This window comes from Pseudorasbora parva, chromosome 13, assembly GCF_024679245.1.
Source record: "Pseudorasbora parva isolate DD20220531a chromosome 13, ASM2467924v1, whole genome shotgun sequence".
Classification (NCBI taxonomy): Eukaryota; Metazoa; Chordata; class Actinopteri; order Cypriniformes; family Gobionidae; genus Pseudorasbora; species Pseudorasbora parva.
The window spans coordinates 32916174-32931141 of record NC_090184.1 but is presented as its reverse complement, the minus strand read 5'-3'; the positions used below and the strand labels follow the sequence as shown (position 1 = coordinate 32931141).

The window sequence follows — 14968 nt, the reverse complement described above, 5'->3', positions numbered from 1 at the left end:
AAGTTCTACATAAACAAACGTAAATGTCTGAAAGAATTCATTATCTCCCATTTTAAGGCTGACATGAAGATTTATTTTGAAACTTTACAAGGACTCTCAAACCGCAAAGTTTTGACATTTACAAACAATTTAACTCCTCATCTTTAACTTGAGTACACATGTTCTGTTTGGATCAATAGCTTCTGATCATTTTCTGTTATCTTTCAGGTATTTTGCACTGGAATACGGCGTTCTTTGGCGACCTCTAACGGTGAGCATTTAAGGGTGACACTACGTTATTCATTACCGTAAATCCTATATTATACACGCATATTGGCCAAACAAACCATCTGTCCACTGATGGGTCCCAGTCGACTGCTCATTTGACCGTGGTCCAGGGCCATTATGAACTGTATCTAAACTGATATAAACACAACAATGGTAAACAACCGCAGACAATTTGCTTGTAATATGCCCGCGAAAATATCTTCCGTTGTAACAGCAATGCAAAACAACACATCCGTCCCCCGTGTTGGAGAGTCTATAACCATAAACACCGCTAATTTATAAAAGGGAGTAAATGACAAGGACGGGTAGGAAGGAGAAAGGGGAGGGGAATTGACATTAAAGAAACACTACACAAGGAAACCACACTGCAGACACACACACACACACACACGCCTTCATTTTATGTTTTTGAATAACAGCCTGGTGGCGAGTGTCCGCACAGAAGTGTTATATTAACACCGCTAAACTGAAGTGGCGAAAAGAAAGACATCACATCAGTCTGTGGAGCAGTTTCAGGTCAAAGCGTTTTCCGACGATTATCAAGAAATGGGTGAGAATAAAAAAATAGCGATTTTTAATAAGCGAGTGAAATTAATAATTACTAGGCCGCGGGGTTGCGGAAAGGAGCGAGAACAAAACACGCGAAGGACGAACCGTTTCTCGACAAATTATCAGCGGTTTTGTTTTAATTTCTGGAAGAAAAAAAGCTTATCAGATGGAGATGTCAGCGGACAGTCGCTGATTCCCTGATGTGAGCTTCGCTGTGTTGACCATTTTTGTCCCACAATAAAAGCCATATTTTCCCACATGAGAGTTCAGAGTCCCAAGTAATGACTTTGTTCAAAGGACATTCAAATTTTACAATGAATAAGTTTGTGAGATTATATTTGAAAACTGTTTCAACTTGATCTAAGGACATTAAACTGTAAATTTGTAAATAAAACATTAGAACATTCTTATGTGAATTTAATTTGAATTTCTTGAATAGACTGGATTTCTGTTCTTTGCCAGGTTATAGCTAGGATTCCACCTATTAATATATCATTTAAAAAAACGTAATAAAGATGCGTGATTCTTGCCTGTATTAATTTATTATGTGCCTGTTCATTGTCGCCAGGCTCGGAGCCACCCTCGTCTCCTCAGGTTGTGGAAGAAGGAGCAGATGAAGAGGATGAGGAGTTAAGTGGGGCTGAAGATGCTGACCTGAGGGCTTCTTCTGGGAGGGGTTCCCTCCTGACCAGGAGAGGCATCACATTAAGAGTCCTTTTAAAGGATGGCCTTGTGGAGCCTGGAGATGGCGTTTTGTCCATACACTACCTGGTACTGTCCAGAAACTTCATCGTTAGGGCTATTATTTATATATTTTATCGTTAAAGAAATAGTTCACCAATAAATGAAAGCTGTAGCATTTGTTCACACTTCAAGACTTGTCAAAATTTGTCAGAGAGAGGGGGGGGGGGGGGGGGGTCTATGGAAAAGTCTGTGGTGAATAGTGACACCACAATTGTCACAAGGGTGAATCAATAATGACAGACTTTTCATTTTTGGGTGACCTTTCCCTTTAATACTTCTCTGGTCAGGTACAAGTACTCTATGTGTCTTCATAGGGTAAAAAGTTTGTTGGCGATCTTTTGAACGACGGGAAGATCCGTTGGGTGGAGACTGGGCAGATCTTTAACTCTCCAAGTGCCTGGGCAACACACTGTAAGCGCCTGGTGAACCCGGCCAAAAAGTCTGGCTGTGGCTGGGCCTCGGTGCGATACCGTGGACAGAAACTGGTCCAGTACAAAACCACCTGGCTGCACAAATACCAACCCTGTGCCGACATGGTGAGCAATGGAGGAAAAATGTATTACGAGGTCGCAACATGTAAACAATAAAGGGGATAACAATTAGTGCAATCAGCAGTTTGTGTAAGACTTGATTTTTTTTCCCTTAGAGCTTGATAAGTGAAGGAGAGGATGATGAGATGGGCGATGACGATGAAGAGGAAGGGAAAACGGCCATTCCATTAGAGGACAAGAATAAAAAGTCCAAACCTGAGTTGCACGGTATGTTTTTATCTACATAAACATTACATATAAAAAAATTCACTCTTCCCAACCAGCTTGATTCCTCATCAGAAAACGGCACCTGAGTAGTGATGACCTGATCTGTTTATATTTACAGCTTAGTAAGCATTAGTTATTTCATGTTCCCCCCAGACATTAGCCTGATGCAGAGGAGAGACAGAGAGAGAGTTCCAGTTAGGTATTGCACTCTTGGGACCAGAGATGCTACAAGGTAATTATAATATTATTACAAATATTTGAATCACATATGTCCTGATATATATTCGTTTTAATATATTTATTACTGTAAAACAGTGTAATATGACAGTTGTATGACGACATTTACACTAAAGAAAAAAATCTTTAGAACGTTCGATTCATAAGAACATGCTAGTTTCCACAAAAATATTAAGCAGCACAAACATTTTCAACATCATAAGAAATGTTTCATGAGCATCTAATCAGGATATTAAAATGATTTCTAAAGGCTCATGTGACACTGAAGAATGGAGTAATGATGCTGAATTAAATGACATTTTCAAATATAATACTCTAGAAAATGTTTAATTTAAATTGTATTAATATTTCACAATATTACTGTTTTTACTATTTTTGATCAAATAAATGCAGCCTTGGTACGCATAAGAGACTTTATTCAAAAACATCAAAAATACCTACTGACCCCAAATTTTTGAACAGTGGTGTGCCTGAATGTTCCTGTGGTTGTCTTCCCAGGGATCCACACACTCTCGTAGAGCTATCTGCCTTTTCTGCCATCAACCGCTTCCAGCCTTTTAATGTAGCCGTTTCCAGCAATGTTCTGCTGCTGATGGTATAATGTGCTCATGGATTTTTGATTTTACAAAGTCAATGTACTGATGATATGAAAATTAGTTTCAATGTTTGAAGCCAATATATATTAACCCACCTCTATTTGTAGGATTTCCACTGTCACCTGACCTCAAGTGAGGTAGTGGGGTATTTAGGGGGCCGATGGGACACTAACACGCAATGTAAGTGTAAATATTTGTGAAATCAACTGTAATATCAAATTGGAGATTTGCACAAAATCTACATTTCCTTTTCATCAGTGCTCACGGTCTTGCGGGCGTTCCCATGCCGTACACGCTTGGCTGATAAAGACGCTGCCCCAGCTGTCGAAGAAGAGGTTAGTATGCAAAACTAATTTGTTGGCTGTAAAAACATAGCGATGTACAACAGTCTCCAGGATTTTACCTTTTTAACCGTGTCGCAGATTTGTCAAAATCTCTTCATGCGCGGGCTGTCATTGGTGGGATGGTATCACAGTCACCCCCGAGGCCCCGCCCTTCCATCTCTGCAGGACATTGATTCGCAGATGGATCACCAGCTCCGTCTACAAGGCAGCAGTAACGGCTTCCAGCCCTGTCTGGGGATTATCTGTGGTGCGTGATGGATTTAACAGACGATCACTGTGCAACAAAAACCACCTTATTAAATGATCAGTGTTAAGTTTTTTCTTTACTTTCCTTTGTCTCACCACTTATAGGACCCTATTACCATGGCAACCAAGGCGTGGCCTCCACCATCACGCCATTCTGGGTAGTTCCCCCTCCTGAGGTAACTCTTCTTAAACATTTGCAAAGACATTTTTGCTATCAATGCCAAACTAGTAGTTTACTCAGTTACACTTCGTTTTAAGGTGTCCGTATGCATTTTAGTAAATATGCTTACTGTAGGGTTAGGATTAGAGTGTGGTTAAGATAACTTGGATGTAATTATACACAATTCATAGTAATTACTATATTAACTAACTACATGTAACGTGTAACAAGCTTACTCTAATTTTCCCCTTCCATTTAGCAACGACCCAATGATTACGGCATCCCAGTGGCGGTAGAGGTCACATACGTGCAAGACAACTTCCTCACTACAGACGTGCTCAATGAGATGGTATAATAACCACTAGCATGTTATATTTATGCAACGACATCCATCTTGGGAAAACAGAAATGTTATTCTCTTTTAAAGGTCAATCTTTTTGAAGCAGATCACTCACTGGTTGCCTTTTCCTGCAGTTCTAGATAACACCTCACTCTAGATAAGATTAAACCAACGTCTAAACAACTTCTGTATGATGTAGAAAGTCTAAGATCTGTTTGTTTCTTATTTTTATATCTTTCTGTGTAGATGCTGTTGGTGGAGTTTTATCGGTCTGCTCCTGACCTGGTGCAGTTCAGTCAGATGTGGAGTCCTAATAACTCAATACTCGACAAAATCAAGGTCTGCCATAATTTCTCTCCCTTCTACATAGACAAAAAACACAATCAAGTTCATGATTTAAAATGACATAATTAAGATTATTCTTAAAGGTAAAGTGTGTAATTCTAATGCCACTAGTGTCAGGATTTCGGATATAATTTAAAAAAGGGTTTACTGAACATTTCTCAAAATATAGATGCAAAATCACATTGGGTCAGAGTAATGCTTTAAAAGCAAAGAAATCAAACTGGTATGATTTCAGATGGAGTAAAGTTTTTAAATTATATTTTTAAAAGTAAAGTATCGCTTTAGTCTAGACTTTAAAGAAAAATCAACCTATGAATGTCTTAAAGTTGTCTGCATATTATGCAAGAATGGAAGGCAATTTTAGCATCCAAAAAATTACCTTTAAAACATAATTTACATAATTCAGTTAAGTGCCTTTTAATGATCTCACAGCAAAGCATAAATTATATGTCTGACAAGCAATATTTAAAGAAATGCTTGTTTTCTCTCATTCTCAGGCTTCTCTGAGTGGCCACGCACCCAAAGACCAGGCATACGCACAGATCCTGGAGCATGTGTACAACCAGCTGCGCAACGCTCAGTGACCAGTGCAGTTTATATGTGCATTTGTGTTAAGCTGTAGAACTGTTGAACTGGGACCTCCTGCCCTGTGCATTACCGTCTGTGCACTGTTATACTGTATATGAAATGCCTTCATGGAGGATATATCATATATGCTTCCGTCCAAACTGTTGCCTTTAGGACTATTAGGTCTGTATCACTGGCTGTGGTTTATGCGATTCTGCCATATCTGTGCTGTGAAACTTGTCTTCCTGTGTGGTAGGAACGTCTGGTGGGTAGTTAGGAAAAAGACAACGGGTAACTGAGTTCTTTCTCTCTCTTTTGACTAGTATTTATCTGTTTGTGTGGTTAGATTTGTGTCATGTTGACTACGCAATATGGGAACAATGCCTTTTACCTGCTGAACACCTTAAAATATACACTGGAACAAATTAAATGTGCCGATTCCATTTCCTTTTTTCTTTCCGTATAATTAAAGAACCAGTTCATACTCATACAAGTGAAACAGATTGAGTACTTTCTTGAATTTATTTACTTAAAGACGAGTGGACACAATAAGATACAAATATTTAGAGTTCAGGATACTTAAGAATAACAATATAATGCAGTTAAATCTGAGACATACAAGAGGAGACTTTAAAACTACAACATACATCAGCCTGCTATTAAGCTAACATGCAAAAATCATTAATAAAAAAGGTTGAATGGTTTTGTATGTATATAAAAAAAACAATATAATACTTAAAAGAGAAGAACCAGAATGAATTATTTTCATAAAATCCTTCTGGTACCCTCATTCCATTAGACAGAAATAACCCATTTGCTGTTTTCTTAAACTTGTAGTGTTGCAAAGGCACATTTGTACACATGCTCGTACATCTGGTCACAGTTCATGCCAAATACTGAAACCAACAAGCCCTTCGTAAATAATGAAAGGACAGACATAGAAACTACATATTAGATCTAAAATCATAATTAACATTTTGTTTGGTTTTCTAGATTGATTCTTGCCATTGAAAAGGCACTAAAACCCTTTTTTCACATTGAAACGGTGACCGTAGCCTGTCTGATTCAGCACACCTACAATGGTCAGTTATGGTGAACAAACCAAACCGTGGACAATACATGTAAACAGACACTTGGAGGAAAAGGTCACAGTGGTGCTGTGCTGACAGGACTTGGAGTCGGGGTGGAGGGACAGATGTTAGTATGTTCAGAACCACCAAGATGGTATGTAGGTCCGTACTTTAACGGAGTGCGATGGTACAGTATTTGAAAAGGAAAAAAATCCTAAGAACTAGGGAACACTAACTCAAGTACTAACTAGATCTTCAACCACTTTTAAAGCTATAAAAATGCTTTAAAAGTGATGGGTGAGAGCAAGAGATGTAGCACCATCTCTTCATTTCTGAAGATGAGGAGTATTTGTTAATAAAGATATTCTGTGTAAATTAAATTGAATACGGGGCTTATGAGCCAACATCCACCCTAAATACACACACCTGAAATTATGGGACACTGCCAGCAGCATCAGACATATAGACTACCGTAAACTGACATCAAAAGAGGAGAAAGAGAGAGGAAGACTATAATTTAGGCTGCCAGAAGAAGACGTCTCCATTTAAAGAACTATTTGGCTGTGTTTCCTTCAGAAAACAGTGTGCGAATTGTTTATTTGCCGCCCTCTGGGTTCAAAGTTGTAAAAGGGGAAGCAAAGTGTTTCATACTTTATAAACGGTTGGTAGTGCAGTAAAACCCTCTCCACCTGACTAAACAAATCCATTAAGTGTTTTAGCTCACCTTTAGGACACGATCCAAGGTGCAGTTCAGCGTCTAATTTCTTTTATCTTTTAAGAAATATACAAGAAAAACATTAGATGACGAAATGCTATAGAAAAAACTGAATTATGGAGCGTACAAAAGGACTATTTCCTCTCAAACGGTCTGTGGCTCAGGATTGCTGCACATTGGGACATTTCACGCACAGCCCCACAGTGCTAATGTGTCCGTCACAGATACAAGGCGGTTTCTCCTTAATCTGAGGCAGGTCAATGTCGCAGCCTGACCAGCAGGGGGCGTTATGGGGACAAGTCGAGTCAAAATGCAACTTTTCACAATCCAACAATTGAGAATTTGTACTAAGTAGATAAACACTTAGCCTGTCTACTCTTTAAAAACATGAGAATTGTATCACAGGGATATCAAAATCTGTATTCATTTATTTTCAGTCAATGCAGCACAAACAGTACGAGACATTATTAAAAGACTTGGACGATGAAGCGAGTTAGTGTGTCTGAAATTTTAGCTTAAGGACCAAGTTATACCATCCGTAAGTCAGTCAAACGGTCAGTCAATCAGTCCTGGAATGTGAAAGGTCGTCATTTCCCAAAGTTCCCTCCTTCAAAAATAAATCAATGTGTAAAAGTGCCAGAGTACAGGTACATTTGGATCAACGGCAACAATGTGGTGAGGATGAAGACCAAGATGATTTCAACTGGCTCCTTTCTCCCTACCTCACTTCCCTCCTGCTTTCTCCCTTTCACTTTTTATTGCTCTTTCTCTCTCTCCCCCCTTTTCTGTGACAGAGGTCACTTAGTGTGTCAGAGGAACGATCACCTCCACGTAGTTGAGAGGGAAGAATCCGGATTGGCCACGCAGCATGCCTTCATACCAGTTTTCATCGATCTGATTGGTCAGAGTGATGATGTCACCCTCGTGGAAGCCCAACTCGCCTTCGTTCTCCGGCTCAAAGTCGTAAAGTGCTTTACAGCACGGCTGGTCCGATGCTGAGAGGATAGATGGAGAGATTTAATGACAATGAGATATTAAGGAGGGATTTGGGGAAAAAGGGATATTAGTATATGGCAGTAATAACAATAAAATATCATCAAACCAATATCTATCGTTCTAGACAAAAACATAAAACAGAAGTCCTGAAGAAATTATTTACACTAAAATGTCTCATTCAGGTTGTGTATAAACACCCAAAAATAATTTTACAAGATTAGAAAATAATATTTAGAATTTCTATTTTGACAAACTTTACTTTTAAAGCATTAAAGAACAAATAAAATGTTTAAACACTAAACATTTTAAATCCTTTCATAGCAGGGTTGGTTTTGGTAATTTAATTTAATTTTTGTACCAACAGTTGGTTAGACTTAGCTACTAAGTTGCAACTAAGTTTGAAGTTGAAGTACTAAAATAATTAAAATAAACTGCAATAAAATTAAAGCAAAAAATAATAAAAAATGAAAAAAGCACATAACAGCAATATTAAAACAAACTAAAATAAATACTGACCAGCAAATACAACTAATTAAAAATATTAATAAATACTTTCAAAATAACACTGCTTCATGGCAGTAAGTTTTTCAGTTTCCTGTCAAAGAAACATCTCCCAGTCCAGTCTGTCAAACTCAAGTCATGCCCTCAGTGAGCAGTGGCATATATGTGTTAGTGTTAATCACACAGTTTTAATCACACTACAACCGTCTGGGTTAGGACAAGGTGCTCTGTGTTAGTGAGGGTCCGGGTGGCAAAGCCTGGGTCTGTGGTCATGTGACAGGAGACCTCCAGTTTCAGTCTGTAGCAGGGGTTCACTCTGTTAAGTGGAGCAGCACTCTTTGCTTGAGGCCAACACACATGCGCACATTTACACACACACAAACACAGATATACTTGTACATTCTTCTTCACTTACACACATACACGCCTCTTTCCTGTCTGGCACACATCCCCCAACAAGCACCATGTAACCTGTAGTTTGCTGTATGTAAGTACAATAAACTTTCAACTAATAAAGAGCTGAACCCTGTATATTTCAGATAAATACTTCCCTTCATAAAATCATATTTTCACAGCTATGGGAACATCTACCTGATAGTGGTATCACAGAAGAAAACTTTATGATATTTTTGCTTACCACTTGTAATTTTTTGTAGTTGCGCCACACTTAACTATTAAAATCTTTTTAACTTCCTTCCAACATTTGTCAACATTCAACATTCCACCTAACAGGGACATTCTGTTCTTCTTCATAGATTAAGGTAATCTAAATGTGCAATTAAATCCATTACATGCTAAATATATCCTATTTCTTTTGATTCTGATTAATTAGAAGACTCTGATAAATGTGCAGTTTTGGACATTTCTACTTCCTATTTCCTAATTCTTTTTCTCCACCCCAACACACATAAACGTGTAAACTTTCCCATGCAAACACATACAGAACCACACACTCTCTGACTCACGCAATCTGGGTTTCCATGTGGATATTCTGCCAAACTGGTGGTATGGCTCTGATGACGCAATGGGAAGAGAACACAGAAGAGGGTCACTGGCTGACGAAAAGAACAGCTGACATCTGTCCATTTGGCCTGCCTATCCCGACACACGCACAGGCGGTCTCATCACACCCTGCCACCGGGCCGCAACCGCACAAAGCACAATGTGCCTTTCTCTCACTAGTCCGAGGCATTTTCTCAATGTAATGAAGATCATCTATCTTCATTAAAGAATGGCTCAATTCCTTATACTGGCGACATAATAGGGGAAATGTGCATTTTTATGACTTTGTTAAGAAGGTCTTGTCTTACCTGTATTGCGCATGGGTGGAGCAGATGTTGGGGCGAAGCCACCGTTAGACTGTTCGCTGGGGTCTCCAAAGTCAATTACAGGCTTGGGCTTGGGCATATACTCTTTACGAGGACGTGACTGAGCATCTTTCATCCTGGTCGGTTAAACAGGAGTCATTTATTGCTTCTTTTGACAGGACCCAGAACAAACACACATGCTGTGCAAGGACACATGCTCATATACACACCTGTCTCTGAGTTTGTCAGAAAGTTCGTCCAGGATCTGAACAGCCTGTTTGTGGTACTGCAGCTGAGATTCAACCAGTGACGACAGCTGGCTCACCTGCTCAATCTGCACAGGAGTAAACACAGGAAATATATAAATAAATAGTTATTTGTCACTTATGCACATCCACAATTATGGTCACACTGGGCAACCACAAAAACCTTTATTAAAGGATTAGTTCACTTTAAAAAAAATTCATGTCTTTCTTTCTTCATTGGAAAATAAATTAAGTTTTTGGAGGAAAACATTCCAGGAGTTTTTCTTCACACTATGGTTTTCAATTGCAACCAATGGGTTGAAGGTCCAAATAAATGCAGTTTCTAACGGTTTTGATGGGCTTCAGAGACTCTGCATGATCCCAGACGAAGAATAGGGTCTTATCTAGCGAAACGATCGTTCATTTAAAAAAAAAAAAAAAAGAATATACTAAACCGCTCATCTTGCGATGCTCTGCGAGTGCCAGTGATTGTGCAATCACAATGAAAACGTCACAATACACGTAGACAGAAGTACCGCACCAAGCAATGCAAACAGCCTTTACCAAAAAAAAAAACAAAAAAAAAAATTGAATTATCGATCATTTGCTAGATAAGTCCCTATTCCTCGTCTGGGATCTAGCAGAACCTCTGAAGCCCATCGAAGCCCTTTAAAATCCATTATGTGAAGAAAAATTCTGGAATGATTTCCTCAAAAAACTTTATTTCTTTTCCTCTGAAGAAAGAAAGACATGAACAGCATTTTGAAGTGAACTTATACTTTAATAGTCAGAAATAGTTCATGAGTAATTCCTGAGGACCTCACAAAACTGCTGAATTTAGACTGGGAGCTCTGCTATAGGTTCACACTAAATGTTTACTATCATTTAAAACTCTACCGTACATGTATCTTCAGTGTATTAAATTACATCTCGAGCCTGATGAGTTTAAAATAGTGTTTCCCCTTGCCAATGTCTATTCCCTCATCAAGTTATTTTCATTTGAACCAACAGATGGCGCTCTGACATCTCCATAAAACATTAGATAAAAACTGCAGCCAAGCAGCAAGAGGATTTTTAGCGTTTTAGCTGCTTTATTGGATTACCTGTCTTGACCCCAGTGATGGGCTGGAGTCAAAAAAGGGCAGGAAACTTTCATCCTCAATACTTCTAATTCTAAAGTGTCAGTCTTTGCCAACATTTCTTAAAAGAAACAGTTGAGTTGGTATTAAATCAGTAAGGCACGGTGTTACAGAAAAACACTGAATTATTCAGTGCTGCTAATAGGATTAGAACAATCCCCAGGACACACAAAAGCACAAAAACACACTGAATGAAGCATCAAGCTGTCAGATGGTAAATCCTTACATCAGTTTCTAGAAGGTTGTACATGCTGATCTCAGCCACCTCCTTAGATTCATGAAACTTCTCCAGCGCCTGCCTGACCTCTTCATCTGGAATTTTCCCCTGACGTTTCTTCTTATAGTCAAAATCCAGCCTGCGTCCTTCAAGTTTTTTCAAATGGTGCTGAGAAAGAGGGAAACACTTTCAATATAACTGGTGTGGAATAGACCATATTAAAACTTTGCAAAGGCAATTAACTCAAAATTTAAAATGTACTTCTACACAGAGGACATTATGTACAGAGGACATTACTTTCTACATACTTTCTTACTTCCTGTAAATAGTCTAGCACATTTTGGGCCCTATCATACACCCAGCACAATACGGTGCCAGATTTTTTTGCTAGTTTCAGCCCGACGCAGTTATATTTTTCACTTCCACGTTGTTTAAATAGCAAATGCATTCAGGGCCATCTGTTTGCCCATGGTCTAAAAACGAGGTGTGTTGTCTCGTTGCTATTTTGAGGCAACTGAAATCGACTCTGCCATAAACCAAGTCTAAAATCAATAGTGCAGTATTTTTTGTTATTTAAAGGATGCATTAGTAATATGCACCTATAGGCAGATGCACAAAACACATACACTGCTTATTACTCCCATGAAGATTTCGAGAAGCACACAAAGTTTTTTAAATTTTAAAAATGAAAGGATTCCTCTCTGGAAAACCGTTCAGTCTTTACGCTCTTAAATTCCGCCATGTAAATAGTGAATCAGCCACGGTGCAAGCACAGCAGGGTTTTAAAGGGAATGGGAGATGAGACTCTGGTTTGTTTATTATACATTATGCCTAAAACACACCCATGTTTAACATGCCTCATTAAGAGATGAGGACCCTTTTGGACCATGCACCTGGTGCGCTGACCGTTTTTTTTCCATCGTTAAACTAGCAAAAGTGGATTCGGACAAGTGCACCTGCACGTGTGCTTCAGACCATGCGCTCAGATCGCTAAATTAGGGCCCTTAATCCTTAATTTTTAAATAAAACATTTTTTTGGAGGTCAACAGCTTGTCACTGGGGCAGAGACAAAGCTGTACCTTATCTATCCCTAAAAGGTGCATATTATTACCTTAGAGTATAGGCCTATGTACCATTAAGGTACAACTATGAACCTTTCAGGGGTACTGCTCCATTGAAAAGCTGTTGTACCCCCCTAAAGGTAAAATTGTTGCACATTATTTGGTTGTGAGAGTGTGGGTATCAACAAAAAAAATGTCTCCATAGGCGTGTGTGAGACAGAAAGAGAAAGCAAACCTGTATCTCTCTTAGGTCCTTGTCACACAAGCCCTGCAAAGGGTCGATGAAATTCTGCTTGACATCAATGTCCAAAGAATCCTTCACCTCTGCTAGCCTCTTCATACTTTCACCAGCATCAATTAATGCACCACCTACAAACAAAAATGTGGTTGTTTTTGTACATGTGGTTAGCTGGAAAATTGCAATCAAAACTTAGTGAGGTTTTAACAGCTGCTCTCGTTTTGTAAACCTACCGAAGTTTGTTTCCTCTCCGAGTTCTCTGCCATACTTTCCCATGCATTCTCCCAGCAGCCCCTCAGCCTGAGGATAACCTGGACTCTTCACCTGCCCTCTGATCTTAGACATAGTGTTTAACATAGAGAGCTTTGCACGAGATGCTGTGTGAGACAGACAGACAGGAATAGAGGCAACAATGGAGAATGGAAAAGACATATGCTGCGTCCCAATTCGCCCATTTATACTACGTCCTAAAAGTATGTACTCTTTTTGAGAAGAAAAAGTACATACTTTTGGACATACTACTTTGTCATCTTTAACTGACTCTGTCGCTTAGTTACGTGCATCCCATCACCGTTTAACTGCCCTGTCAATCATTGTAAGATTTGTCACAGTTAAAATCCTCCACATTCAGTTTAATCTCCTACCGTATGCGAGAGAAATGTAGACTCACGTTGATTTGCTATGTGTGGGTCTTTAATGCAGAGACTCTGCTTGTGCGTTTGCAGTTTAAATAAAATGACACATTTAAAAGTTAATGGCCAAACGTGTCATTACAAAAGTACACAATGCTGCTGCAGGTTAAATATAATGAGGATAGCCCTGAATAAATATCTTTTTGTCAGGTTAAATAGTGGTAATTGATCACTCAAACCTTTATCTAGACTCGCACATCCGTCATGTTTGTAGTTTTTTAACACTTTTAAACCACATTTGTAGTTCTAATCAAATCCTCGTCCTACTCACAATGGGTTGTGGGCAATATCAGCTGTTAAGAGTGTGCATCGATCCGCAGTTCGAATTCTGACCGGAAATAGTAGACAATCTGGGCATCTTTGGAATACTCTTTTCAGCGTACGATGATTTGGGACATACTAATTCTATTTTCGAATACTATTTAGTATAGCCTAGAAATCTAGACGCACCCTAGCGGCAGCAAATCTAATCTGCCCGCGAGTGTCGTCTAGCAACTCTCAATACCCTTCTGAGCTGTAATCGCCTAACTCTTGCCGGGCCAATCACATCGTTTATAGAGTCGGTGGGCGGGGTCATAATGACGACGGCCGAGTTGCGTTTGCGTGCTTCTAGTAAACACAGAAACTGGCGAACGGCGGTCTTTTGAATCAGCTTTGACCACGACTCTGGAAGACTCGGAGTTAAGCTTTTCTCTGAGAAAAGAACGGCACTGAAGTCATTCTTAAAAAGGGAAGATGTGTTCTGAGGTTTGCCGACCAGATACAGCGAATGTTTAATCTATCAACGAGCTCCACTTCACGGTGCTTGTGTGCAGAGGGAGTTGTGAAAGACAACCGTTTATCCCGCCCCTCGGATTGAGCCCTGTCAATGGTGAGTTTCCAGACCAAACATCTTGATGTGGGTCTGGCTTGTCAGGCTATTTAGTATGGATAATATGTGAATTGGGACGCAGGGATAGAAACGTTTTACAGTAATGATCAATTTTGTGCCTCTGTTTTGACAGAAGAAAAAAAAAAATTTTGTGTGAACATTTTAAACAGACAGCAAGCTAAATAAAAGCTTCAGGGATGTCTTTGATCTTACCTGGATTGGGCTGCAGGTACTCTGATGTTTTAGAGATGACTTCTACCACAGCTTTATTTGTCACATCTACTTTCTAAAGAAACACAGAGGGGAGGTCAATGCACAGAGAACACATGTACACCCACAACTACAGGCAAGACACAATACCAACATGGAATAAAAAGGCAAAATGGCTTTTTAATAACATGTAACAATAAGAACAGCCTAATTAATTTAATGTCTAAATAAAAAAAATCTTGATTCTTGATAAACAGTACATTTGACAGTTATCTAAAGCTGAGGACACATTTAACGTCTAGCTGAAACATTCTAAGACACTACCTGGCATGTTTGGGACTGTTAATGTAGACTGTTATTATAAAATCAGGAATTAAAAACAAACTGGTTTATTCTGAGCAAAAATGCTGGGCTATTTTTTTCATTCCGGTTGCAGAGTGACCAGTTACCAGAACAAAACATAAAATGCTGCTTTATTTATTTCAAAACTGAAGTAATTTAAAATGTTATTTGTATATTTTAATTTTAATTTGATCAGTCTACAGTAAATGTA

At 39.0% G+C, this 14968-nt stretch overlaps 2 protein-coding genes across 3 annotated transcripts in view; one reads left to right on the top strand and one right to left on the bottom strand.

Annotated features, from left to right (window-relative positions):
• Positions 1 to 628: 628 nt before the first annotated feature.
• On the top strand, positions 629 to 5596 carry mpnd (MPN domain containing). The gene is made up of 13 exons (XM_067414010.1): positions 629 to 817; positions 1385 to 1587; positions 1875 to 2096; positions 2207 to 2318; positions 2472 to 2550; positions 3054 to 3150; positions 3259 to 3331; positions 3410 to 3486; positions 3574 to 3742; positions 3847 to 3917; positions 4161 to 4250; positions 4488 to 4580; positions 5084 to 5596. Exons 1-13 carry the CDS (start codon positions 814 to 816, stop codon positions 5168 to 5170), a joined length of 1377 nt encoding a protein of 458 aa, XP_067270111.1. The 5' UTR covers positions 629 to 813; the 3' UTR covers positions 5171 to 5596.
• Positions 5597 to 5656: 60 nt separating this feature from the next.
• sh3gl1b (SH3-domain GRB2-like 1b) overlaps positions 5657 to 14968 on the bottom strand; it is a 33508-nt gene continuing 24196 nt past the window's right edge. Inside the window, exons 3-10 of one of the 2 annotated variants that reach the window (XM_067414014.1) lie at positions 14419 to 14491; positions 12876 to 13019; positions 12640 to 12773; positions 11353 to 11511; positions 9973 to 10076; positions 9746 to 9879; positions 9401 to 9448; positions 5657 to 7933 (exon numbers count right to left, since the gene is read on the bottom strand). In XM_067414014.1, coding sequence (XP_067270115.1) covers positions 7740 to 7933; positions 9401 to 9448; positions 9746 to 9879; positions 9973 to 10076; positions 11353 to 11511; positions 12640 to 12773; positions 12876 to 13019; positions 14419 to 14491 — 990 coding nt within the window. In that variant the 3' untranslated portion in view covers positions 5657 to 7739. The remainder of the gene's footprint in view (positions 7934 to 9400; positions 9449 to 9745; positions 9880 to 9972; positions 10077 to 11352; positions 11512 to 12639; positions 12774 to 12875; positions 13020 to 14418; positions 14492 to 14968) is intronic. The other variant, XM_067414015.1, reaches the window with a different exon arrangement.

What these genes read in the sequence shown, in the direction of transcription:
- mpnd (XM_067414010.1), top strand. An exon ending in GGGACCAGAGATGCTACAAG is followed by an intron (nt 2,551 to 3,053) that starts GTAATTATAATA and finishes TTGTCTTCCCAG; the next exon opens with GGATCCACACACTCTCGTAG. An exon ending in CAATACTCGACAAAATCAAG is followed by an intron (nt 4,581 to 5,083) that starts GTCTGCCATAAT and finishes TCTCATTCTCAG; the next exon opens with GCTTCTCTGAGTGGCCACGC.